At 46.0% G+C, this 25,190-nt stretch overlaps 1 protein-coding gene across 1 annotated transcript in view; it reads left to right on the top strand.

Annotated features, from left to right (window-relative positions):
• The window catches only part of LOC144138029 (fatty acid synthase-like), a 33,646-nt gene extending 10,905 nt beyond the window's left edge, over window positions 1-22,741 (top strand). Inside the window, exons 9-25 of the mRNA XM_077670079.1 lie at window positions 715-904; window positions 1,117-1,346; window positions 1,924-2,127; window positions 3,608-3,865; window positions 4,957-5,173; window positions 5,585-5,842; window positions 8,628-8,801; window positions 9,318-10,542; window positions 11,324-11,478; window positions 12,863-13,072; window positions 14,666-14,995; window positions 15,406-15,525; window positions 16,121-16,476; window positions 18,205-18,558; window positions 19,131-19,374; window positions 20,510-20,746; window positions 21,631-22,741. Of these exons, the coding sequence (XP_077526205.1) occupies window positions 715-904; window positions 1,117-1,346; window positions 1,924-2,127; window positions 3,608-3,865; window positions 4,957-5,173; window positions 5,585-5,842; window positions 8,628-8,801; window positions 9,318-10,542; window positions 11,324-11,478; window positions 12,863-13,072; window positions 14,666-14,995; window positions 15,406-15,525; window positions 16,121-16,476; window positions 18,205-18,558; window positions 19,131-19,374; window positions 20,510-20,746; window positions 21,631-21,875 (5,007 nt within the window). The 3' untranslated portion in view covers window positions 21,876-22,741. The remainder of the gene's footprint in view (window positions 1-714; window positions 905-1,116; window positions 1,347-1,923; window positions 2,128-3,607; window positions 3,866-4,956; window positions 5,174-5,584; window positions 5,843-8,627; window positions 8,802-9,317; window positions 10,543-11,323; window positions 11,479-12,862; window positions 13,073-14,665; window positions 14,996-15,405; window positions 15,526-16,120; window positions 16,477-18,204; window positions 18,559-19,130; window positions 19,375-20,509; window positions 20,747-21,630) is intronic.
• The last annotated feature ends 2,449 nt before the right edge of the window (window positions 22,742-25,190 follow it).

Here is a 25,190-nt window from a genome sequence, read left to right on the forward strand (position 1 = left end):
GCGGGGCATTTATTGTGACTATTGCGCAATATCATCCCCGTTAGGGTGTTCAGATATTATATGCAAAAGCCTATTACAGCTCTTCGCTGAATTGAACAGCCGCTCACGTCGTGGTTGTAGATCTCATTGCCAAATACTTCTTACAGATGTGTCCCAAAGTAGTCCTTTTCTGCCCAGTACGTCTTGTTACTTCTCGTACTGAGGAACACGTAGGTCTGCGGGTAAATGTCGTGTTACATTGCATGACGGTTACGACACGCTTTTCTTTAAAACTGCTCGCACAACATCGGAACCGCCGATTGTTGTAAAAGCATCTGTGTTCATTGGACACCACTTGACACGACTCAAACAAACTTCCCCGGCACTTGCTCTTCTACTATCTAAATCGCTACTAGTCCAGCTTTCTGCTCCACTTCTCGAAATATGAGGTTAAGTAGTAAGGTTTAAAATGTTAACACAACAAAGTTTTTGTTCATCCTGTGCGACATAAAAACGGCGGCCGCGATAAGACAGAATCCTCGTCCTCCTCTTGAGTAGCATGGCGCCTTGGTCGTTGAATTACTGTGACATGTAAAACTCTTGTCAAGTGTGTCAAGCTTGATATTGAAGGCGTGGTATTGCGAAAACAATGGTGCGGGTTTGATTCCGGCAGCGGCGGTGGTCTGCTTGTGGATTTTTGTAGGAATGTTTTTTCAATTCCGTCATTTCTTGCAGGTGGCGCTTGTTGACATGTTTCGTGCCTTGGGTGTCGAGCCTGACGGCGTCTTAGGACACTCCGTGGGTGAGATTGGCTGTGGCTACGCCGACGGAGGTCTTACCGCCGAGCAGACTCTCCTGTACGCGTACTGGCGAGGGCGCTGCGTCGAGTTGGGAGGCGTACCAAAAGGAGCCATGGCAGCCGTCGGTACGTACCCTGTGTCTCTCATACAGATTTTAACTATCGATGTTCTTACAATTATGCACAAATCCGCAATGCATACAATGGAATTCCAAGACAATGTTCAGGTTCCTTGATTCGAGCAACATTATCAATTATAAGAGTTCGATGTACAAAAACCTCACAGTGCACTGCTTTGTAAAGGAACGACAATACAGATTCCCATCGTTCATCTGTAGGGCTCACCTGGGAAGAAGCTGCAAAGCGTTGTCCAAAGAACGTCTTCCCGGCCTGCCACAACGCCGAGGACTCGGTAACCGTGTCCGGCATCGCTGAGGACGTAGCGAAATTTATGAATGAGCTCAAGGCTGACAACGTGTTTGCCCGCGAGGTTGACAGCCTGAACGTGGCCTTCCACAGTCCTCACATGCTGTGCATCGGACCGGCACTCCGGGATGCCCTGCAAAAGGTAAATGATGAGAGGACTTCTCCCTGAATTTTGTGAGGCAACTATGCCTAGTACCGCTTATAGCTACCGCCTAATCACGTGTAATAGCTATGGAATCAAAGAATCGATGGAAACATTTTCCTGTCACACAGTCGAAATTTCATACGCGGAGTAATATACAGAGGTATCGGGAACGTCATTAGCAAATGTTTGTATGGGTACGCGTGGACCGGCCAACACTGTTAATCGGAAAGAGATAGACAAGAGATCCGAAACTGGAACTGAAACATTTGTTGCTTCCCTCGGTCGTAACTAATCATCACCATCATCACCAGCCTGTCTACGCCCGCTGCAGGGCAAAGGCCTCCCCCATTAACCTCCAATTACCGTGGTCCTGGGCTGACTGCGACCAATTTATACTCCCAAACTTCTTGATCTCATCTGCCCATCTAACTATCGGCCACCCCCTGCCACGCTTGCCTTCTCTAGGGATCCACTCTGTTACCCTTAACGACTAACGGTTATTTTGCCTTCGCATTACATGCCCTGCCCACGTCCATTTCTTCTAACCAATATCCCTATTTATATACACGCACAGGTGGCACCGAATTCGAAGCCCCGCACCAAGCGTTGGATCAGCACGTCGGTACCAGAGAGCCGTTGGCACGAACCCATCGCCCAGTCCTGCTCGCCTGAGTACTACGCCAACAACCTCATTTCTCCGGTGCGCTTCCGTGAAGGCCTCCAGCACGTGCCCAAGGATGCCATCTTGGTGGAGATTGCGCCTCACTGCTTGCTACAGGTGAGCACCAGTGCGCGAAACAAATAATTACGTCTCGATTTAAGGTAAACTAACTGAAGTCGCAATGATCACTCGCAAAATGCCCAAAGGGTGTTGTGTGTTCCGAACACCGACGCATTTTCTGTTGTCCCAGTGGTGCGTACAATGGTTCACGCTACCGGCCCTCAGAAGTAGAAAATAAAAAGAACTGCTAACATCAAAAGCGCCTGTTCAGTGTCAGTGGCTCGGGCGAGGTGGTTGTGCAACACTCCACAATTTACAATTACGGTTCTTGGTCATGCAGCCTGAATATATATATATATATATATATATATATATATATATATATATATATATATATATATTGTAATGCGGGTTTATTGCCTTGAAAGCGGAGAGTAGGAGGGGCACTCAGAAGTGGCAAGCGGATAAGTGTTCCAGCCGGCAGTATATCTCGAGCACTTCACGAGCTTCACGCCGATGGCGATGCCGCTGCGGTGGCTCACCGTGCTGCCTCGTCGTCATCTGCACAATTCAAGTGGTCAATCTTCTTGAGTGGCGTACGCCAATCACAATGACATTGCTGACGGTTGTTGTGGCCGCGTAGCTTATCAGTTGCTCGGTAGTGCTCGCATGGTGGCTGCGCGCCACTTGCTCGTCTTTCGCACTACAATATATATATATAGGTAGCGGACGGGCGTGCCTGTTACTAGTCTCTATGTGGATAGGAATCTCATCTCTCAGCCTACTTATGCCAGATTCTCGCGTAATTGCGCCGTTTCGTTTCTTGTTTATGAGACTTAGAACTGCCGAATATATAACCGGACACCACCAGAGTTACTCTTTGGCAGCATGCACGCTCTGAAATCAGTTACAGCACGGGAACAACTCCCGGGGCAAATCATTGGATGAAATATGGGATATATTTTGAAGTGAACTTACTCGGTAGCCTAGGGTAGGACAAAACTTTCCCGAAAAAACGCTCTAATATAAGAGGATTGCAACAAAACATTCCTGCTTTCACAACTTTTCTGTGGGCTTTCATTGAGCAACAGCAACGTTTTTGGTGCCACAAAACCGGGAGTTTTTCGCAGGTTTTTTCTTCTCCCTTGAACCGATTCCGGGTAACTGAGCGTAAATCATGGGAGTAACTAGTTGTTAAACTGATGAGCGCCATGAAGACGTGCGGCCAGTCGCGTAGGTGACGTCGAAACAATGTCGGATTTCCTGCCGGAATCCAAACAATTGTGTTGCGGAATGGACCTCACGACGTTATCATAAAATATTATTTTCAAACGATCCCCACCCTTTGTAACTCAATCACATGCGCTCCCTAATGCCAAAGAATGCGACATATTTGGGAACAACAACACCATATTAGCATTCTTCGGCCTGTTCTTGAACTGGCCTTGAGCTATTCTATTCTGTGCACTCGGTTTATTCCATCTGCATCGTATGCACAAGAATGTATAGCCCATCCTGGTATGCACACCTTTTGCAGGCCATCTTGCGTCGTGCCATGGGATCTACTGCGACCTGCCTGGGTGCCATGAAGCGCCATGCCGACAATCCTGCCTTCTTCCTGAACACCATTGGTACACTACACACACTCGGTGTTAAGCTGGATCTTACTCCCCTCTACCCGGCGGTGCCATGGCCTGTGCCACGTGGAACGCCCAGCATAGCCCATCTCGTCAGCTGGGATCACACCGAGAGCTGGCCAGTCGTCGAATGGAACGACTTCAACACCTCCGCAAAGGTAAAACTGTAGTCTCATGTAAATGCTTAGATGTTTTTCCGGCAACGGCCTATTTGGACGCAGGAAAGCCTGGTGCTAGGCTGCAACCTAAATTTGATTATTTGTCCAAAAGTATGCAACACCGTATTTCAACTAGGAGGATTATTGGTGCCACGCTTAGAACATAACAAGTGACGCTAACGCATGACTCACGGGTTATATATTTCTGGGGAAAACGTTCGTTCTGCGGGGGGCATAAAACGCCCATGAAGTCAATTATGATCAAAAATACAGAAACTACGGTCATGGTGACAATAACAACGCAAATACAATAACAGGTAGCCTTTTTACATAAAAACCATGAACCTTTCAGAATCCCAGTAAAACCTCATCACCAAATTGACGTCATATTAAAGTCAAATATGTCCAAATACACTAACAGTGGAGTAGTATTAGCCAAGCTCGCTCCGTTTCTGCTACTCTTTGTGGGAAAAGTTCCAGACCCAAAACTACGTCTGATATTTTCTACTTTGCGCAAATATGATATAATTATTTCCCATTGGTTACGCTGTACAGAAGAAAGGCTGTGTCCTCAACAAAAACTGCGCCGAAATTTTTCTATGCCACTCAATCACTTCTGATTGAATAATTCCCGAAGGAGAGTTTTGTTAGCTGGATATAGGTAGGTAGAAAATGTAGATCGCAATTACACACTGCAAATTATACCCCTTACGAAGTTCCACCCTTCACAATATCTTTTGTTATTTTCACACATACTTTTTTTCGAATTTTGGGGGTTTAATCTACCGAAGCTACAAGGCTCCAATAGTTGAGGGCTCAGGATTAATTTTTACCACCTGGGACGCCTGAATCATGACAAAGGGGCGTGTTTGCTTTTCGAACACATCTTAATAGCAGTCACCGCGGCAGGGATCGAAGCCGGCTGTTGAGCGCGGCTGCACTACGCCTGAGCTACTGAGCCACCGCGGCGGGTCATGCTTAAGATGAATATGACACAATGTCAATGCATGCGTCTATTGGTGCGCATTTAAGATGTTTGTTACCATCCGCACTCTGGCTCTATATATGTCTTGATAATCCTGCCTACGCAGGTGTCCGAGGAAATCGTGGAAGTCGACCTAGAAGCCAACGAAGAAGATGCCTACTTATCCGGCCACCAGGTCGACGGGCGCGTAGTGTTTCCTGCGGCCGGATACATGATGTTAGCCTGGAAATCTCTGGCAAAGCGTTCTGGGAAGCCTTTCGACCAGGTACCTGTGATCTTCGAGGACGTGGCTATTCACCGTGCAACCATGCTGCCTGAAAGCGGTAAGCCACCCACATTTCAGTACACTCAGTCGCTCTCTCTATCTATATAATACATTTTGGCTTTCAGATCGCAAAGACATCTCCCTAGATTACATATACTTACCCAGTCCGATGGTGCAATTAGTACACGCCATATCACCTTGTACTGCATGAAACTGCCCAAAAGATCCTTGTACTAAACAAAAGTATTCTGCCGTTATCCTACTACCCTTAAACATCGCTGCTCATAGGCTTACCTTGATGGTTTCAGCTCCTCAGGAACCATGCAGAAATTATCAGCTGTTCTTGACTCAGCATAAAACTGGAGTTTTTCTATTCTAGACAAAATGTAAAGAACTGTTTCTGAAACGCTTATGCATCTTCGCATCAGTTAAACTGATGCGACACCTCAAATGTTTGACTTGTACGCAGGTCCCGTACGCTTCCTGGTCAACATCATGCGAGCCTCGGGAGAGTTCGAGGTGTGCCAATCCGGTAGTTTGGTGGCGAGCGGCCGCATTCGCCTGGCAGAGGAGTGCGAGAAGCTACATGATGTGAAGCCTCCATGTGCCGCTGCTGACGTAACGTCGTCTTACGAGCTAAACACTGACGACATCTACAAGGAGCTCCGACTGCGAGGCTATGGATATTACGGACCCTTCCAGGGCATCCAGAGCGCTGACATAAACCGTGAGTTCGATTGTCTGTTTCCTTTACAGACTCTGGGCGCGGAATTTGGAGTTGAACAGGACACTTGTCGGAGTTTTCTCATTAGACTTCGAAACAAAAAGCTTAGTGTACCAAAAATGATACGCTTTAATGTCTCCCTAATTTGATCTGCTGTATATTAACGTATGACCCGATTACTGTCATCCTGAAGTTGCATTGACGCTCCAATAAATCGCCGGAATGTTTACGTGAGTCATTGATTGATTGATTGATTGATTGATTGATTGATTGATTGATTGATTGATTGATTGATTGATTGATTGATTGATTGATTGATTGATTGATTGATTGATTGATTGATTGATTGATTGTAGGGTTTAACGCACCGACGCAACGCAGGTGATGAGGCACGTCGTAGTGGAGGGCTCCGGATTAATTTTGACCACCTGGGGATCTTTAATGTGCGCCGAAATCTCGAACACACGGGCGTTTTTTGCTTTTCACCTCCATCGACGTGAGTCCTAAAATGTCCGTGATAACAGTTATGAACATATTCTTTCCATTGAAAATGAAGACACAAATTTATGCGGCAGTTTTTAACAGTAATTACAAAATATTAGTTCTTGACCTGCATGTACACAGCCCGTTTTCAAGACAGGCATTAAATATTTCAAGGTCTCAATTGCCCCGTTTATTGGTGCCGCCGAAACAAACGCATTCTCTGCTCTATGGTGGCATTAGCCCCAAACACATAGCCAAGGTGGGTATATTTGCCGTCACACTCCCTCAGAGTTGCCAGTCGTTCCTAGTAGGGACCCCGTTAGTAGGCGGAGAACTGACGGCGCCATAGCTGAAAATTGATCTTAATAGGCGTTATGGCATACACCTCCAAGAAAAAAATATTCAAAAAACGTTTAAACCACGTGCTGTTTGGTCTCCCAGTATCCGTTTTCAATCGCCATTGTCGATGCTTTTGCAAACACGATACTCGCCGCGATTCCGCGTTTATATTACAACGCCCCAAACTACAGGCCGGGTACGTTACGTGGGAAGATTTTACCTTCACGGTACCTCTCTTTTGTGCCATCTGTGCCCTCTATAGTACAGTTTTGTGACTATAGCCATAAGCGCCACATGACCCTTAATACCAGGGCCGTGCTCACACTCCTTTTACAGTGTCAATCTGTGAGCCCTATGAAGGAATCCTGTCTATTATATTAAAATTAGCGTCGTTGCATGATCCCTGCTGACTACGTATACAGTTGTCCCCTAGGTACTATCATACCTCTAGTGACTGTATAGTAATTCCATGAAACTGAAGTACAAAAGGAGGGAGATCTGCGGACCATTCATAGCCCCAATAACAGTTATGGAGACACTGTTTTTCAGTATCTAAAAGGTTCAGGCAGGCTCCAAGAGTGCTGAGATGTGTCATTAAGAAAGTGTTATGATTTATCTCAAGCCATGTGATCCTGTATGTCTAATGGTATGTCTGGGGAGTTATTTTCTTATTGGTGGCGACAATGGCGTCGTCACGAGAGGGACATATGCCTGGTGTGCGAACTTCCCGTCGCAATGGTTCTGGTTGTGCCGGCTGGTAGAGGTTTAGGCTGCAGCGAGCGCCTGCCTCTTGGCTAGCAGTTCAGCGTTGTTTTTCCTTGCATGTTCTTTTGAGCCGTACATCCGTGGCGTTCACGTTTCACAGCTGCCACTGAGGCACACGGTTACGAGCCCATCGCAGTAGCGGCATTACCACTTCCATTAAATATTTCCGGTTGCGTCGTTTTCTTCTGTGTGCTTATAATTCAGAGGCGTGGTTGACCGCCATATTTAGTTACACATATACGGTGTTAGGGTAAGCATGACGTGCAACTAATGTGATTAGCACGCTGAAATTACTGATGCAGACCTGTGGTTGACGGGCAACGTCCAACTTATATTATCCTTATCATCCTTGTCTCGTTCCTTCATTTGCGTTTCCTTGTTACTATTACTGAAAGGCTTGGCCAATCTTCTCGTACAGCCCAAAATATACGATTTTAACGCGAAAAGGCTTCATTACATTCCTAACTAGAATGCACAAAGCACACCTGTAGGCCTCTAGTGGTGCGACCATGTCCCATCATTACCATCGGCATTGCCCTACTCTCATTGCGTCGTGTTAGCCTTCTGATCGGTTTTCTTCATCGTCGCCGCCTTCAGGGAACGGGCACATATACACGAAAGAAGATTGTTTTCCTCTTGTCTTTTATTTTCAATTGACCCTTCTAAACCAACCTTTCCGCTATCGAGAAAGCATTCTTTTTTACTACTTTAATCAGCATGTCTAAAATATTCATGTAACCCTAAGTACACCTCTCTAAAGCTCATTTCCAAGTCGAAGTCGAAGGCCATCATGCATTTCCTATGTCCAACTTTCCGTTGCTGAATCTAAGGCACGGCGATAGCGCAGGGAATGCGTGTTCGACACGCATACTATTCGTCCCTGATTGCAATCCCAGACTAACCTAATTTTGTTTTCTTAGCTTTTAGTACGTTAGCGCTGTCCAACATTTTTCGGGTAATATTTAAAATCCACCGGATTCCGAAGCCGCATCGTCGCTTATTGGGGCATTTATTTCTTTCGGAAAAACATCCGTCCAGAAGACTACCTGGTTCCCTAACGGTGTCTAGGAGTAATGTAGCCCACTCGCTATCAGGAAATCATCAACATTTGACTTCACCAACGCTACACATATCTCGTGTTCCCAGCCCAAAATTTATAAAAGGCCCTCGACTTACGGTTGTATGTGGCTTATTTTTCCAGACCGCGTAGGTCAACTCAAGTGGGAAGACAGCTGGCTGAATTTCATCGACGCTATGCTTCACTTCACCATCCTCACCCACACTCGTCGGGCTCTGAGGATGCCAGTCAGAATTCAGTCTTGCCACGTGGACCCACACATCCAAGCGCAGATGCTGGAGAAGTTCGGCGGCACGAGTGAGTATCTGACCTATATTCCTATACGAAGGTGCCCAAACCTAGGGAAAAATCGCAAAGTTTGTAATATTGAAAAGTTTTGGCAGCTGAGTTGAATCACTCCCTGAGTGTGCACCTACGCTCGGTGTTGACAAATCTACATGACTGAGAAGGTGCGGCAGGGGTATTGCCTCGCGCAATATTGTGTACTAAATAATTTGGCATTTTTGCAAAACATTCTCTCTCTCTCTCTCTCTCTCTCTCTCTCTCTCTCTCTCTCTCTCTCTCTCTCTCTCTCTCCATATATATATATATATATATATATATATATATATATATATGTAGACAGAGAGAGAGAGAGAGAGAGAGAGTCCTCTCCCTGAAACGTCAGTAAACGATAATTTACCACCCAGCAATGAACCCTTTCTGTTATTGATTGGGAAGCGGTTACAAAGAAATAACACGTAACATCATGTGGGGTGTAATATCGGCGTTGCGTGCTTCAATTATTCTAATCTTTGTGTTCAATTTTCCCAGGCGTCGACATCATGTATGACACCTGCCTCAGCACATGCCGCGCGGGAGGCGTCACAATGCGAGGCATCAAGTATGGCATCGCACCGCGACGACCCATACGACAGGTTCCTCTACTCGAAAGCCACGACTTCGTCCCGTATGTGGACGACCAGCGGGCCATGCAAGAGCGGGAAGCAAAGGTGCGGGAGTACGTCCAGGTTTGCAGCCGCGTCGCCCGGTGCGTACTGGAGTCGTGCGGCAAGAACAAGTCCGAAATTTCGGACGTAATGAACGGCTTCTGCGAAGCGTCCGAGCAGGTTCTCCATCAGTACATCGACAGCCCAGCCGAAAACCACGGCCTTCTCCGCTTACTCACCTCCATCCAAAAGCAGGCCCCAAGTTCAATCTCCTTGGTTGTCGACAGTGTGAAATCAGCTGTTGCAGCCCACAAAGCTGACCTTGTCAGGGATTTACTGAACACGGCCCTCTTTGAAGAAGATCCCTTGAAGCACCTGCTCGACGTAGTCGTAGAGAACACCAGCCTAAAGAAGATCCGTGTCATGGAGCTAGTTTTTGAAGGATGTAGCGCACTGCTGGCTCCCTGGGTAATTCCCCTATTGTCTCTGTCAAATGCTATGCTCAAGATTGAGTACACAGTGGCGCAGCCTTCTTCTGGAATCATCCTGCCGGAGAACCTTCCTGAAGGCACTAAAATAGTCACCTGGGACTCAAATGCTTTCTCCGGTGTTGACATGTCTGACTGGGATCTAATTGTCGCTTCTGGGGTGACTGGATCGTCAACGAGCCTCGAAAACCTCACTGAAAAGTTGTCCTCGCAGTGCAAGAAACAGGCGTTCATACTTGTAGCCGAACGTACCAGCCTTACTGCGCCCGAAAAGTTTCTGTCGACCGTAGGCGAGCTGCCACTTCGGGTCCATCCCCGTGAGACAGTGGAGTCGGTGTTCCAAGCCCACGGATTTTCTTTGGTAGGACTCAAGTCTAACAGCGTTTCCATGCTCATGCTACTCAGGAAGAGTTTAGACGTCGTTGAAGCAGAGAAACAGCAGTTGGTCAAGGTAAGCAACACTCAATACAGCTGGGTCGATACACTAAAGGAGAAGGCCCTCGAGTACGAAAGCAGACCGGCAGGAGAAAACATCTGGCTTCTCGCCGACGACGTTGACATCAGTGGTGTCGTGGGTCTCACCACCTGCCTGCGGCAGGAGTCCATTGGAAGCCACATCAGGTATGCCTCTTGAGTGTACGATATCTTTATGTTCGCTCTAAATTCTGCTGCTTGCACAGTACCCCCAACACTACTCCAAAAATATTCTCTACTGTGAAAACGTGTGACGCTGCTTAAAACATTCTGTGGCCTTCAATTGCGATGACACTTTATGAACCTTTTCTTGAGAGATAGGAACAACAACGGTTCAAAACATACAAAGGATTCTGCACCTAATGGCCCTATTAATAAAACGCCGGCAGCTACATTTAGTGTCTGCAAATGTGTACCAAATTCAGTGAATTTAAAGCACACTGCTCTCAGTAAACGCAGTAAACCCGGCACAGACTGAGCTCAGTAAAACAAGTCTCTATTTACTGTTATGAAAGCAAGTCCAGTGGCCGAAACGTGAGCAGTCTGCGTTGTTATTGTTTTTTCCCATGTGTCCAACTTTTTTTCTCTCACATATAAACCACGTTGCCGCAAACACTGTTGCAAATGAAGTGTTTTCCGAAATTCCCCGGTTCCCGTTCGATTTATGAGGCACCTAGCGGTTTCTGTGGGGCCTCATCTTCCAGCGCGAAGGTGTTTTCCAGAGTGTCACTTGAAGGGAAACCCATGACGTCTCGACTTTGTCATTGCAAAGCGAATATAAAAAGTCTTAGCTTGACAAATCAAGCACGCCAGCTCACACCCATCATGAACGTCCCGGAACACTGTTAACGTATTTTCATTGATTCCCCATCACTTAGTTGCATTATTAGTGAGGTGTACTGATATTTAATCTCTGCTGTTATCACAGATGCATCGTCGACACTAGTTTGAAGGGAGAGAACATGGTTGCAGACTTCACACCAAACAACCCGTCATACAGGGAGCTACTGAAGAAAGACCTAGTGATGAACATCTACCGCAACGGACACTGGGGCTCTTTCAGGCATGTCACGGACGGGTTACGTGAGTACCCTTTTCTGCCATTGCTGTAAGCCATTTCATTGCCATGATTTGCTGGCGGGGAGTGACGGGTGGGAGCTCTTAACATCGGTTCGGTGTTGACAGCGAGAAAAACTCTACAAGAGTTGTGTGCATTGCGTCCTTCCGTGCGCTCAGCTGACTGATGCAAAATTGTACAAAATAGCGAGGATAAACATCAATATTACGTGATACCCCAAACAATTACGCAAATAAAAAGGAAAGAGACCAGGTGCAGAATCGCTAGCAAATGATGTGAGATGAATGCTGTTGGTTAGACAAAGGAAGACGAGGCACACAGAACATCTTTATTGGTCACTTGATGTTTGTTGAAAGAACAGAACATTTAGGTGCGGCTTCTTTTTATAGCGACAGCAGCAGCATAAGAAATGGCAAACAATGGAACTGAGTACTCGCACCGAACCTCCACACTAATGACTCAACAACTACTAGTTACGGCACTAAAAATCAAGGACTGCAATAAAATATGGTAGGCATTCAGGAATACCCAATGCTACTGGTGTTTGCAAAACGTGCATGACCAATAACACATTTCCTGAAACATAGGTACAAACACGCAAACTAACATAATGCAATGCCCTCAGGACGTACGCTCCCAGGTCAATGCTGGTTGTTTTGCCTTGCCCAAGCCTCTTTAACAGCTCCTTAAAAACGCCTCGGTTTCTTTCAGTGGTTTTAAAACGATAATGGTTAGAATTATACAACCATAGGGCACCCCAAAAAAATTACGAATGTTAGAAAATACTACAAAACAAAAACGCGGAGCTTTCAGCTATTTTACGTGGTACATGGCTGGATTCCAATAGGTACGTCTGAAATACCTCCACAACAAAAAATTCAAAGATCATTCCACAAAGGCAACCCACATTTGACGTCAGCTTACTTCGTCTTACTTAAATGTTTCTAAAATAATTTTTTATTGCTTAAACGAGCATTTATATTATTGTTGATTGATCATTTCTCTACCCCTTGAGCGGATCAGAGCTGCTTCATGATGCTCGGTAATAGATAATGGTTAGAATTGCTTGGAACGCGCGTCAACACTGTGCCACATACCGACTATTATGGGTGTTGCTTGACAACGCGTTCTCTTGCTGCCGTGCCATTTTCCCCCTATAACCTTGACTCAGAGGCTTCGCACTCCGGTAGAATACCGTTGCTTGCCTCGGAACGACTCGTGCCATCGGAAAATCAGTACGCCAGTGGTTAAAACCAGCTGCGTAGATTCTCTTCATAACCATCAAAGGGAATCTCGGAAGCGATTGCATAACGGGTTTTACGTAAAACTGCTTTCATCGGCTTCATATGTCTGCATGGTTCATTACTGGATTTGCTTTATCGATACCAGGTGACGACCCCAAGACGACCACACCGTTCGCCTTCCTCAACCTGCACAGACGCGGCGACCTATCTAGCTTGCAATGGTACGAATCCCCACTGGCCTACAGCCTCTCTTCCAATGGGGCTAAAGAGGTCGTCTGCAGCGTATACTATGCTGCCCTGAACTTCCGCGATGTCATGCTGGCCACCGGAAAGCTTTCCCAGGATGCGTTGCTCGGTGAGTGCACTGTTCAGCAAACGACTTTGTGGAAACGGAAGGAAATCGCTGATGTCTGAGTCTGTCCCCCTCACAGCTTCCGAATGCTATTGACCTAGAGCTTGTCCACAGACTACGTAGAGTTACGAGGAACTTGCTTACTTGTCGCAATACTAAAATCTGTATTTGTGAAGGGTTACATTACCACAAAAAAGCTCCATATTTAAGGTACATAGTGCCACACTACTGCGCTATCAGGAACATGTCTCAAAATATACCTAGGTATACTTTAACGGGCAGGCACTTACCCGTAAAAATATACACCTGACAGTGCGCTGCAAGACAGCATACGTTCAGAGGCATCCCACCTACCGCAGTGGCTCAGTGGCTTGAGCGCTGTGTTGCTGAGCCACAGGACACGGGTTCGCTTCCACGCCGCGCGGCCGTTATTTTTATGGAGACGAAAAGCAAAACTTCTCGTGTGTTTGAGATTTCGGCGCGCGCAATGGTCCCCGGGTGGTCAAAATTAACCCCGAGCCCTCCAGTACGTCGCGCCTCCGAACTTTGTAGTTTCGGCCCGCTACACCCCACAATCAATCAATCAATCAGATGCATCCCAACCACAAATGTTGCCCTGTGATTCCTAGTAGTTTCTGAATGACAATGACGTGGTTTGAAACTTTCGGCTGCGACACACGTTAATACGAAGCTGACCCAGGATGAAGTATCACCCCACACAAACGCCAACTAAGAGACGCTTAGGGGTGCACAAAGCGCCATTTTATAAACGCACCCTTGCCAGGCGATGTTTCGTAGAAGATTTCCATGATTTAACGACAAAGCAAACATCTACAAGAAGTTATGAATGCCAGTTAGACCTTCAAGACCGAAACAAGCTGCGCTTTTATTTGACCGCAATACCGCCCTGCAGCAACGTGCACATTTGGCAAGATTTCAAGCAAACAAATAAATAGATGTTTTTGTATCTACACAAAAACAAGGATTTTATGTCCACGCCTATTAATAAGATTTTTTAAGAAAAGATGCAAATTTATTAGAATTGTTTACATACACCGACACACATTTAGGTTTATATATTTGCTTTTCGAGCTTAGTAATTTTACGTTTTTTTTAATCGCGAAGCGGCCCTAGGATGTATACACCTGTGAAGTGTTGTGGATAGCTAGTCTATTCATTTTATATTTTTCTTACTTTTTTGTTTTGTTATACAACTTGCCATGGCACCCAGCTAGTTAATCATTCGCGATTTCGTTGCTTCGCTTCCATATTTTATTTTCCTGTTGCAGATTTAAATTCACCATCAGCAGTCCAATCACCCAACATTTTCGGGTGTTGTGCTAAACATATTACTATTTCGCATTTTTTCTTGTTACAGCGTTTTACACCTAGATTATCATAACCATTAATTGTACTAACTTCGCTATCCCGCATTGCTGCGCAGGTACACGGCGTTATTACACTGTTTACCTTAAACGACTCTGTAACATAATTTAAGACACCTTACGCATTAAAATGTAAACTCTTCAGTATGTCTATTAAATAACGTGATCTAGAGATGCGTTTACTACAGTCTATTTACCCTCTGGTGTGCAGGAGACTTGAGGTTATCTGAGTGCGTCCTCGGCATGGAGTTCTCAGGCCGCGACCCATCAGGGCGTCGGGTCATGGGTATGGTGGAAGCCATGGGTATGGCCACGGCCGTGGCGGCTGACCCAGAATTCCTGTGGGAGGTTCCTGAATCCTGGCGTATGGAGGAGGCCTCCACGGTCCCCGTAGCCTACTTGACCGCCTATTACGCACTCATTGTACGAGGCAACATGCGGTCCGGAGAAACGCTGCTCGTCCACTCGGGCAGCGGGGGCGTTGGACAAGCCGCCATTTCCATCGCCCTTTCAATGGGATGTACGGTCTTCACCACAGTCGGTGAGCACATCTTATTTCTTTATTGTCAAAGCCGATCGACAAGCCATTATCCTGAGTTCAGCGCTGACTGACCGCTACTTATTCCAACGAAAAAATCGAAAGTGAATGTGCAATAATTTCGAGATTTTTAACGAAGTATCTGCCTTTGTTTTGTCTCTTGACTAGTATTAAGCGGTCACTACTTCATTTTATGTAATGAATGTGACATTACTACAGGTAAATGCCAGGACCTTTAAGAACCGCATAGGCGAGAGGTAATTTCAAGGCCGCTCTGTCCAGAGGGACAGAGCTGGGTGTGACGGGGAGACGTGGAAGCGACTATTGTCTTCGCACCACTTTTCGATTTCTTTGCCACGCGACACGTAGTTTGAGGTATGTTCTCAAATCGTGATGTTCTTTGTCTTATACAGGTTCTCCAGAGAAACAGGCATTCCTCAAACGACGCTTCCCGAAACTCCAGGATTACCAATTCGCGAACTCAAGGCACCTCTCCTTCGAAGAGCACATTCTCCATGAAACGAATGGCCGAGGTCAGTATTCCTCTCCTTTTTATTCTTTTTAATTAGTTTTTCACAGCAAAACAAAGATCTATCGCAATTACAAAAAATGGCGCATGCTTATGACGCGTTCTCCACAGGTAGCACTAAAACAATGGAAATATTACGACCATGGCGGTAGCCAACACAAAAAAGACCGACACACTAGGCTCCTTGTATTTATACTGGTATGGTCAAACTGTGCGCTGTTTGAACCTTATCGGTAATGACCTAATTAGCCAACCAAATGTAATTTATATTGCTGCATGGTGTTTTGTTGTCAACTCTTTGTTCTCGGCAACGCTTTAACAATCTGATTGGACAGTTCCATCATGGTCCCCTTTTTTTAGATAAACGTTTCAGTTATTTTATACAGGAACCTAACGGCGGTATATTCAAGGAGAACGTCCACTATCCCCATTGCGCAATAACACAAGACACTAAATGGAAAGGAAACATTACACGATAATTTTATGTATATTGCTGTTTGGACACGTGTTGTAGAAAGAGGTTTTCAAGGGCCTTCCAAGCTTTTAGTTTAGATGTTAGCTTACAGCTGTCTTTGTTGTTGTTTTTTGTTCAACACCAGGTGTGGATCTCGTGTTGAACTCCCTGGCAGAAGAGATGCTCCAAGCCAGCGTTCGTTGCTTGGCGATGCATGGCCGCTTCCTGGAGATCGGCAAGTTCGACTTGTCCAAGGACTCACCTCTTGGAATGTCGGTACTACTGAAGAACGTCACAATCCACGGCATCCTGCTGGACGCACTCTTCGGCGAAGACATATCTGCCGTGGCTGACAAGCACCGCGTGTCGGAGTTGGTGCGTGAGGGCATCGCATCAGGGGTCGTCCGTCCACTGGACGTTACTCGCTTCAGGCGGGATCAAGCCGAGGAGGCATTCCGGTTCATGGCCTCTGGAAAACATGTGGGCAAAGTGGTGTTGGAGGTGAGAAACTAGTTGCGTAAACTAGCCAGGATATTTATATATTTATAGCAAAGGCAGTCGTTATTGCTAGTGCTAATCGGAGTTTTTGACAGTGTTTTATAGTGCCAAATGAGGAATGATTGCCATTTTTTTATACAAGCATAAAGAGGTAAAGAAGGCGAAAAGCAAAAATGCCCGTGTGTACAAGATTTCGGCGCACGTTAAAGATCCCCAGGTGGTCAAAATTAATCCGGAGCCCTACATTACGGCGCGCCTCATCGCCTCCGTTGCGCCGGCGCGTTAAACCCTATAATCAATCAGTCAATCAATAAAGAGGTAAAAATATCAGTCGAGAAAAAATCCGCTGTTTTCCCCAAGGCTGGAACCGTACCACAACTTGCCCTTCCTGGACGACGGCTTATTTTTACTCGACTGATATATTTATTTATTTATCCTTGCATCATAAAAATGGCAATAATACCTTATTTGGGACTATAAAATACTGTCAAAACGCCAAATAGCCCTGGCAATAAGGTCTGCAACTTTGATATGTGTCCTTACGGAATCCCTCGTCCTGTACATCTATGTTCTGCAAAATGCATTACGTGGGTTCTTGCTGCAGCAGTCCGAAAATTGCCATTGGCGATCCCCGAGTTCCAACCCCGTCTTCCGTGGCGGCCGCGGGGAAAACACGTACTACGTCTTCCGCGATGGTCGAGGGGTGGCGCTAGTTGACCGGCCTCACAGCAGTCCTGAATATAAACGCCCGCTGTAAAGTCTAGAAGGGAGCCGTCACAGAATAGCACAATTGGTAGTGCGCCGCACGCATTATGCGGAGGTTGTGGGTTGTATTGCCACTTCCGGTAAAACGGCTGATTTTTTTTCTGCGCTCTTTATTTAACTTATTTATCCCTGTATCACAAAAACGGCAATCATACCTTGTTCGGCACTATAAAAACCCTGCCAAACGCCAAATGGCACTGCCAATAAGGACTGCAACTTTGATATGTTGTTTTAACTGCTTCCTCCCGTACGTGTCTGTCCTGCAATATATATATATATATATATGTATATATATATATACATTTATATCTGATCGCTAAACATTTCTGCATATAAACATCTGTAGAAGCCGAGCAATGGTGACAGCCGGACCACCAGTAATGGCAGAAAACGGCGCGCTTACCCTTTAGGTTATGAGTACGATTACCACCTACTCTGCCAAACTGATATTTTTTGCGTAAATTCCATTTCCTGTCGTGCAAACAATGAAAGGAAATTTTTTTTAGTACATATAGGCCATTCGGTAAGTTTACGATATCCTAACTGTCATCTTAAGCACATCTGCAGCTTCCGCGGTACTTATGTGTGTATTTATGGATTTATATACTTCCTTTAAAACACCCGGGTGGACACAGAGGTTCGATAGCACAGGATGGCAGTTGCGTACGATAACTAGAAGGCAGATATGTCGTATCAAACAGGGTCAGACCCAGCTGAAACCAAATGTAACTGGAAGCCCTCATACTTCGTTTTTTCACAAGTTTCAATGGGTCCCCAGAACTATTTGGAGACGATCTGCAGAGCTGCATGCAGGGATGAGTAGAGATACGTCTGTGTCGCAAACGCCGTGAATATGTAAAGAGCCATTGCCCAGTACATACAGTCATAAAAAGGGAAAACTGTACTTCTGCAAGAACCAATTGACATTACGATATTTGGCTTCAATCACTTCTTATTGCAATTCAGGTGAGACCGGAAGAGAACCGGAGTGAGGCCGCCGTCCCATCACCACTCACTGTAGAGGCCGTTGCCCGCACCTACTTCTACGGCCACAAGTCGTACGTGCTCGCGGGTGGTCTCGGTGGCTTTGGTCTAGAACTGGCGGAGTGGATGGTGTCTCGTGGATGCCGCAAGCTTCTCCTTACCGCCCGGTCCGGGGTGCGGACGGGTTATCAGAGGCAGTGCTTGCACCGGTGGCAACAGGCTGGAGTGAAGGTGCTCGTCAGTAAAGCGGACGCCTCGACGGAAAAAGGAGCTTTGAGCATCATCGAGGAAGCGGCGGCCATTGGACCAGTGGGTGGTATCTTCAACCTTGCTGTGGTAAGTGTCCCGTTTTTGTTGAGAATAAATGTACCCTTACACGGTCCGAATTCTACCAATGTACAGGGCAGAAATGCGCTCCCGAAGACTACACTGATCCTTCAGGGACAATATATAATAAGGTACCTTATACCTCCCTCGTGGTTTTTATGCGCACGGTTCAAACTTTTTCCGAGACTAGATTCTACTGAGGATTAACATATCCACGAACTTCCAAAAAACATTCACTTTGGTCCACCAACACATAAGGCGATACACAAGCTGGCCGGGGAGTTAACAGTATCTTAGCATAGTGGCTGATCTTATTTCTGTAGATTTTACTTTCTTTTTCGCCTATACCTATAAATTTATGGTGGGACATTTTTTTAATTGTATTGAATACTAACAACTTACCTATGCAATCTTAGATATTACGGCAGAATGTTGAATAGCCCTCCAATGACCTACTTTTTCGATGTCAATTCCTTTTCACATTGTTTGCTATTCAGGTGATCTCTGCTTGGCTCGATCGCAATACCCAGAAAATGCAGCTGAAGGCACCCAATGCATTTATTTTTGCTTTGCATCCGCAGGTGCTTCGAGATGCACTTATCGAAAACCAAACGCCTGAGGAGTACGAGACTGCCTGCCGGCCCAAGGTTCAGGCCACCCAACACTTAGATGAACTGTCTCGGAAGTTGTGCCCCGAGCTAGACCACTTTGTAGCCTTCTCTTCCGTAGCCTGTGGTCGCGGAAACGTAGGGCAGACCAACTACGGCTACGCAAACTCTGTTATGGAGCGCCTCTGCGAGCGGCGCGTTGCAGAAGGTCTGCCAGGTGAGATTTGCTTGCTTTCTTCTTAGGAAGTTTTGTGTACATTGGAACTTTTAGAACATTGCAACTGCTGTTCGAACTGTAAATAAGAGGTACAGGCCTCGTCAAGCCCAAGATGTCTTATTGCTTGCGTCCTCAGCATATTCCATGTTGAAATAGACATGACTTTGACTTCGACTATGACGGATGCGTATCGTACACCCAATGCTCGAGAATGAGTTTTTGCCGAAAACACAAAAAAAGATGGCTTGGGCACAGCACTTGGTTAATAGTTGAGCCTGAATAAGCTTGTCTACACAAACCAAAGTGTAAAGTCTCTGTTCGTATTCTTTCGGTTGGTGTTTTTCGGGGGTTGATGTTTTGCGGGCCGAAATGTTGTGGGTGATTATCAAAACATTATGCTTACGTCATGTACAATGTCACCGGCGAAAAACAGCACGTTCAAACCCATAAGAATACTGCTTGTCAAACCACTCCCTGGTCCCTCTGGGGCGTTCTGCCTGAGGGATTTCCTTATTTGTGCCCGTGGGCACCGCGCATCGCAAAGTTAACTGCCTTTAACGACATCACAAAGTCATGCAGCTTGTTTCCATTTTAAGTGCCTCCGCGAGGTTTAGAGGTCTGAAGTAGTTTGTTGCCAATTACTAGAGAGATTCTATTCCTAATTTACCATTCAAGCAATGCTTGAGCCAGTCATATTTTGTCAACCTTGAGTACCCTTTTTCTTACCTCACCACCGACCCGTTTTCTGCGCCAGTTTTTTTATAACATCTTATTGTTGCTAGCCTTGTGATTATTCTCATCAACACTTACTATTCTTGTATTTTTCAAAAAAAAATCCTTCCATGTCAAAACTGATCCTCCCCGTACACATGCGACGCTTGGTTAGGTGCATTTAAACAGCTGAGAAGAATTACGGAATGAAGTCATTGGTCACTGTTGCTGCGAAACTGTTTGCTTATAATTTACGGTTGAAACTCACCTATAGTTCTTCTGCCATTGTGCAATAGCCTCGCACAAACTAAGAAAAAAATGGCATTCAATTCGCTTTATCTAAGACTAATGTCTGTTAACACATTAGAAGGTAAAGATTTCTTCCGCAGTCGATTCAAAATGCCTGTTCCGTTTTATATTACAGGTCTCGCGATACAGTGGGGTGCCATCGGTGATGTCGGAGTGCTCCACGACACTATGGGTGCTGACGTTGTGGTCGGCGGAACTGTTCCGCAACAAATGAGGTCCTGCTTGGAGGTGATGGATCGGTTCCTGAAGCAGAGCCACCCGATAGTGTCAAGCTTCGTCAAGGCAGACTTGACCTCAAAAGCGGAAACAAAGGACAAGAATGACCTCGTCTTATCCATCATGAGCATCCTCGGTGAGCTGAGATTCTAACGCTGCAGTCTTCATGAGGACAGCAACTTTTTCTCGCGGGTGAAATTCGGGATGACTCTAATGCGCGATGTTGCCTATGAATTGATTCCGCAGTCTCAAAAAAAGTTTTGTCGACACAATTCACTATACCACCGAGCTACCACCCAGAAAAAATACCTAAAACTGCTTATAAAACTCTTGAAAGAAATGCTGACGTATGAAATGCTCAGCAAAGTCTTCAGAGCAGCGTAAGAAATTCCGGGTGAAGAAGTTACGTTAAGGAAAAAAAATTTCCGTGTACCAAAGGTTTTCTATTCCCAAGTGTACTCCTTTCTCGATATTCAAGTTTAGTAAATGTTTCCATCATTATTACCTCATTTTCGGATTTCAGGTTTCCTTACGATTAAATTTGAGTTACGAATTTAAATTTACACCTGCAGTAATTTTAATTGCTGTCTCAACCTGGGGTGGCAACAACACGTTCCGGATAATATGATTGGTTATGAGCTCATGGGCAGTGACAGACCCGCGTTCAATAAAACAAAAGACTGAATTTCAATCAATCCTTTAGACATCCCTTAACTTTTCGGATGTAGCAGACCTGCGAATCTTGTCGACAAGAAGTCGCCTATGGAGTACGAATGTAAAACGAAAGACCAGGCGCGTACGGGACCGTCCGTTCGACGTGAAAAACTGATAATGCATATTGTCAGTCGAATGGACAAGAGCAACGGTAACGCTGCTCTTGTGGGTCTGTGGGTGCAGACTTAGTGTACCTTGTAAATGGACCAGTCTAGGGACAGAACGTCCTCACTAATTGTGCTGCGTTGTCCGAGACGCTTCCAGTTCGTATTACGACCGTAGTAAATCTCGGCATTAACCTTGCAGGCGTGAAAGACCCGTCGTGCCTGAAGCCAGACATGAGCCTTGGCGAGCTGGGTATGGACTCGCTGATGAGCGTCAAGGTTAAGGAGGTCGTCGAGAGGGACCACGACCGCGCCCTGTCCATGCAAGAGGTCCGGCAGCTCACCGTGAACCGTCTGAGAGAGATCAGCGAAGCCGCCGCGGAGGCGGCCTCGTCAAGAGAAGAAGCCGCAGCCCAGAAAACCCTGGTCCCGCGTGCGTCGGCGTGATGCACCAATGACAATCTTGCTCATGTGGCCGCAACTGCTGATGCCGTGAACTTAGTATGGGGATGCACAATGTCCGGCAGGTGCTTTTCTGCTTTGAAGTGATACCTGCAACCTGACAGTGTTTCTGCAATCTTTCAACAGCTTCTACGTTGCTCTCCCAATGTTCAAGAAGATTTTACAACAAAGAAATATTTGTTTTGTCACGGCAACTTTTAACCACTGGTTGAGCAAGGATATCTCGTTCCGTTATGATATTGTTTTATAGCTGTGTAATGAGCGTGATCCGGTGATTTGTTACAAAGTTGCATGATTCCTAGTTCAAAAAAAAAACCTTTGGACTTTCATAAACTATAGTTAACTCTGTTGTATCGTACTTTTTTTAGTTTTGTGCTCGTTTCGTGCCTAATATATGCCACTATGCCCAACAAAGGTTTGTTGTATTAGAAAGGCAAAATATTTCTCGCAAGCTTTGAACTGACTGTGCGCACAAGGCCGATAAATCAGCCTAATTGGCGGAACCCTGAATGGCAAAGGTAGCGTCTAGAATACCGTCGGTGCGCAGGCAAAACCTATATTCACGCATGTCTCAAGCTCTATCTATATATTTATGCATACATATTTATGGTACATAATAATAACGTGAAGAAGTGTTTTTTTTCTTTCAGCAGCTCAAATAAAATATGCAGCAGTAAGGCATTTCTCAGTTTTTATTGGCTGCTGTATTGCTTCGAGATGTTTTTAAATGCATTTTATGTTCCGATGGTGAATTTTTATTATTCTCTGTGTTACTATACACCGTTTAGTGGTGATGATGCTGCTGTATCGAGTCTGTCTTTTTGTTCGCAATAAACATTCACCAGCTTTAACATGGTATGCCATGGTCCTTCACTTGCTTAAACCCATGACATGGAATGCGTAAGCCAAAGTAGCGCAACTAGGCTTTGAATGGTACTCTCCGAATTGGGAAAGGTACACAGCGTGCGACAGGGCGTCTGCGCAAGCTCCCCTGCGGAAGCAGAATATCTTTGCCTATATATATAATGGGCAAAGCACCCTACTGCGTGTCGAAACGCAGGCTTACATGAAAGTGTCAGGCTTAAATATCCTCCACACGAGCGCTTCATTTTTGTTTTGTTTTTTGCCTCCATCAGAACAACGGCCGCCGGGGCCCGGAGAGACTCCGCGTCCTTGGGCTCTGCAGCACAACGCCTTCGCCACTGTTCCACCGCGAAGGCTGTGACTAAGGGTAACACATGAAGTGAAAAGAACATTGGCCCCACTGCAAAATTTAAAAAAATATATACGTTTTAGGCCGCCTTACAACTATAAACATAGCCCTCCAGCCGGAGAGATATCGTTCGTAGACACATATTGCAGCCAACACCCCTTGTTTCGCGTTGTTGTCTGATGTACCGCGCTTGCGGCTGAGAAGATTTCAGCTGTCCCTAGTGGCTTCGTTTTAAAGAGAATGCCCATTACGTGAATCGTCGCGATATTTGAAGTTTTGCTAAATCGGTGGCTTTAACGTATTCAAAAGAGACTCAACCAATCCTTCAGCATTTATTGATTGGGCAACTTTATTTGCCCAGAGATACCCCTTTTAAAGTTTGGAATTCTTCGGTTCTGTGTGAACATTCTACAGAAGCGCGGGAAACCTATTCTACCATGGTGAGTTGTATTGGCTATATACACGCGTAGCTCAAAGCCGATGGAAATGTATTTTATGACTTACAAACACTTGAAGTCCTAACACCATAGGTTCACTTATCTTTCGAAAACTGTCACAAAATGCATCAACAACAATACCTGAGACGGGTGCAGTGCGCTATGCTGTGCCGGCTTACGTTTGCCGGCTAAGGCTCAAAATGCGGTCGAAATCACACAAGCCGCATTACCTGCAGTATACATTCTACGCAATTTTGCACTGCCCCACCGAGAACTCTACTTTAAAAAAAACGAACACCCGTGCTCTGCGCAATTACGTGTGTGTTTACATGGGTGAGCGGGGGCTTGAGAGGAGATAATAATCGCTATTAAATGCGACGCTCAGAGCATCTCTTGTCGGCGGCCCTGTCCTTCCTGCGTGCGTCCGCTGTTGTCCGCGTGCGTCCGTTGTCCGCAGCCACTCTCCCCCTCTCCTCTCTCGCGAGGGGCATTGGATTGGATTCGATTGGCTTGGCTTGACTTGACTTGGATTGGATTCGATTGGCTTGGCTTGGCTTGACTTGACTTGGATTGGATTGGATTGGATTGGATTGGATTGGATTGGATTGGATTGGTTTGGATTAAAGTGGATTGTGTTGGATTATGTTGCGTCATAGCCACGGCACTCTCTCTCCGCGGTCTCCTATCCTTCGGGCGCGCTGCGCATATAACCGGTGTGCCGCTCTCCGGCGAGTTTTCGGTCGACGGTTGCTCTCCGCTCGCGCTTGAACCCCCCTCAGCGTCGCATCACACCAGGGTTCCCGCGAGGGGAGGTGGGCGTAATTTTTTTCAGCATACCCCGCACTAAGCACAAAAACATGCAATAAATTGAAAAGCTCTCCCGGCCTGAAATTTCCGCGATCTATTTCTATTTGCTGCGTGTTTCCATTATCACCTTCCCCCTTGACTTACTATATTTTCCTCTTCGCCTGTGTAGTTTGTAGAGTAGACACGTGACACAGTAAGTTTACAGATATCATGAAAGGTTTTATCAGCGTGGTGAGAAAAGAGGGCGTAACAGAAGGAGCACTGCCTGATCGGCGCGAGTACCGACGCGGCAAGAACGAGCTTCACTGAGCACGCGCTGCGTTTGCTAATATGATGTTTCCTCTCTTCGCCGTGAAGCCTTTGTCGACGTCCGTCCACACCCATAGCTCCACCTTTAGACATTCAGCAGTCTCTGCGTATGCTTCTAGCTTCACATAATACTCGCTTCTGGCTTTCGCTACCGTCGTTATAGTCGCGCGGGATTACCGTGGACACAGTAATCACTAGTGTGTGATTGTCGAGTATTAGATGACATCAAAACAAAGGAGACTGCAAACATTTTAGTGGTCATTTAACCACCAGCCTGAAGTGAGGAGACGTCGATCTCTCACTATGGCTTGTTTAAGCACGAGGACGCGGGTTCGATTCCCGGCCGCGGTGGCCGCTGTTCTAATGGAGGCGGAAAGCAAAAACGCCGGTGTGTACGAGATTTCGGCGCACGTTAAAGATACTCAGGTGGTCAAAATTAATCCGGAGCCCTCCACTACGGCGCGCCTCATCGCCTGCGTTGCGTCGGCGCGTTAAACCCTACAATCAATCAATCAAACTATGGGTTGTTTTCCA

Source organism: Haemaphysalis longicornis, unplaced genomic scaffold (genome assembly GCF_048455015.1).
Source record: "Haemaphysalis longicornis isolate Haplotype H1 unplaced genomic scaffold, Haemaphysalis longicornis Haplotype H1 scaffold_5, whole genome shotgun sequence".
Lineage (NCBI taxonomy): Eukaryota > Metazoa > Arthropoda > Arachnida > Ixodida > Ixodidae > Haemaphysalis > Haemaphysalis longicornis.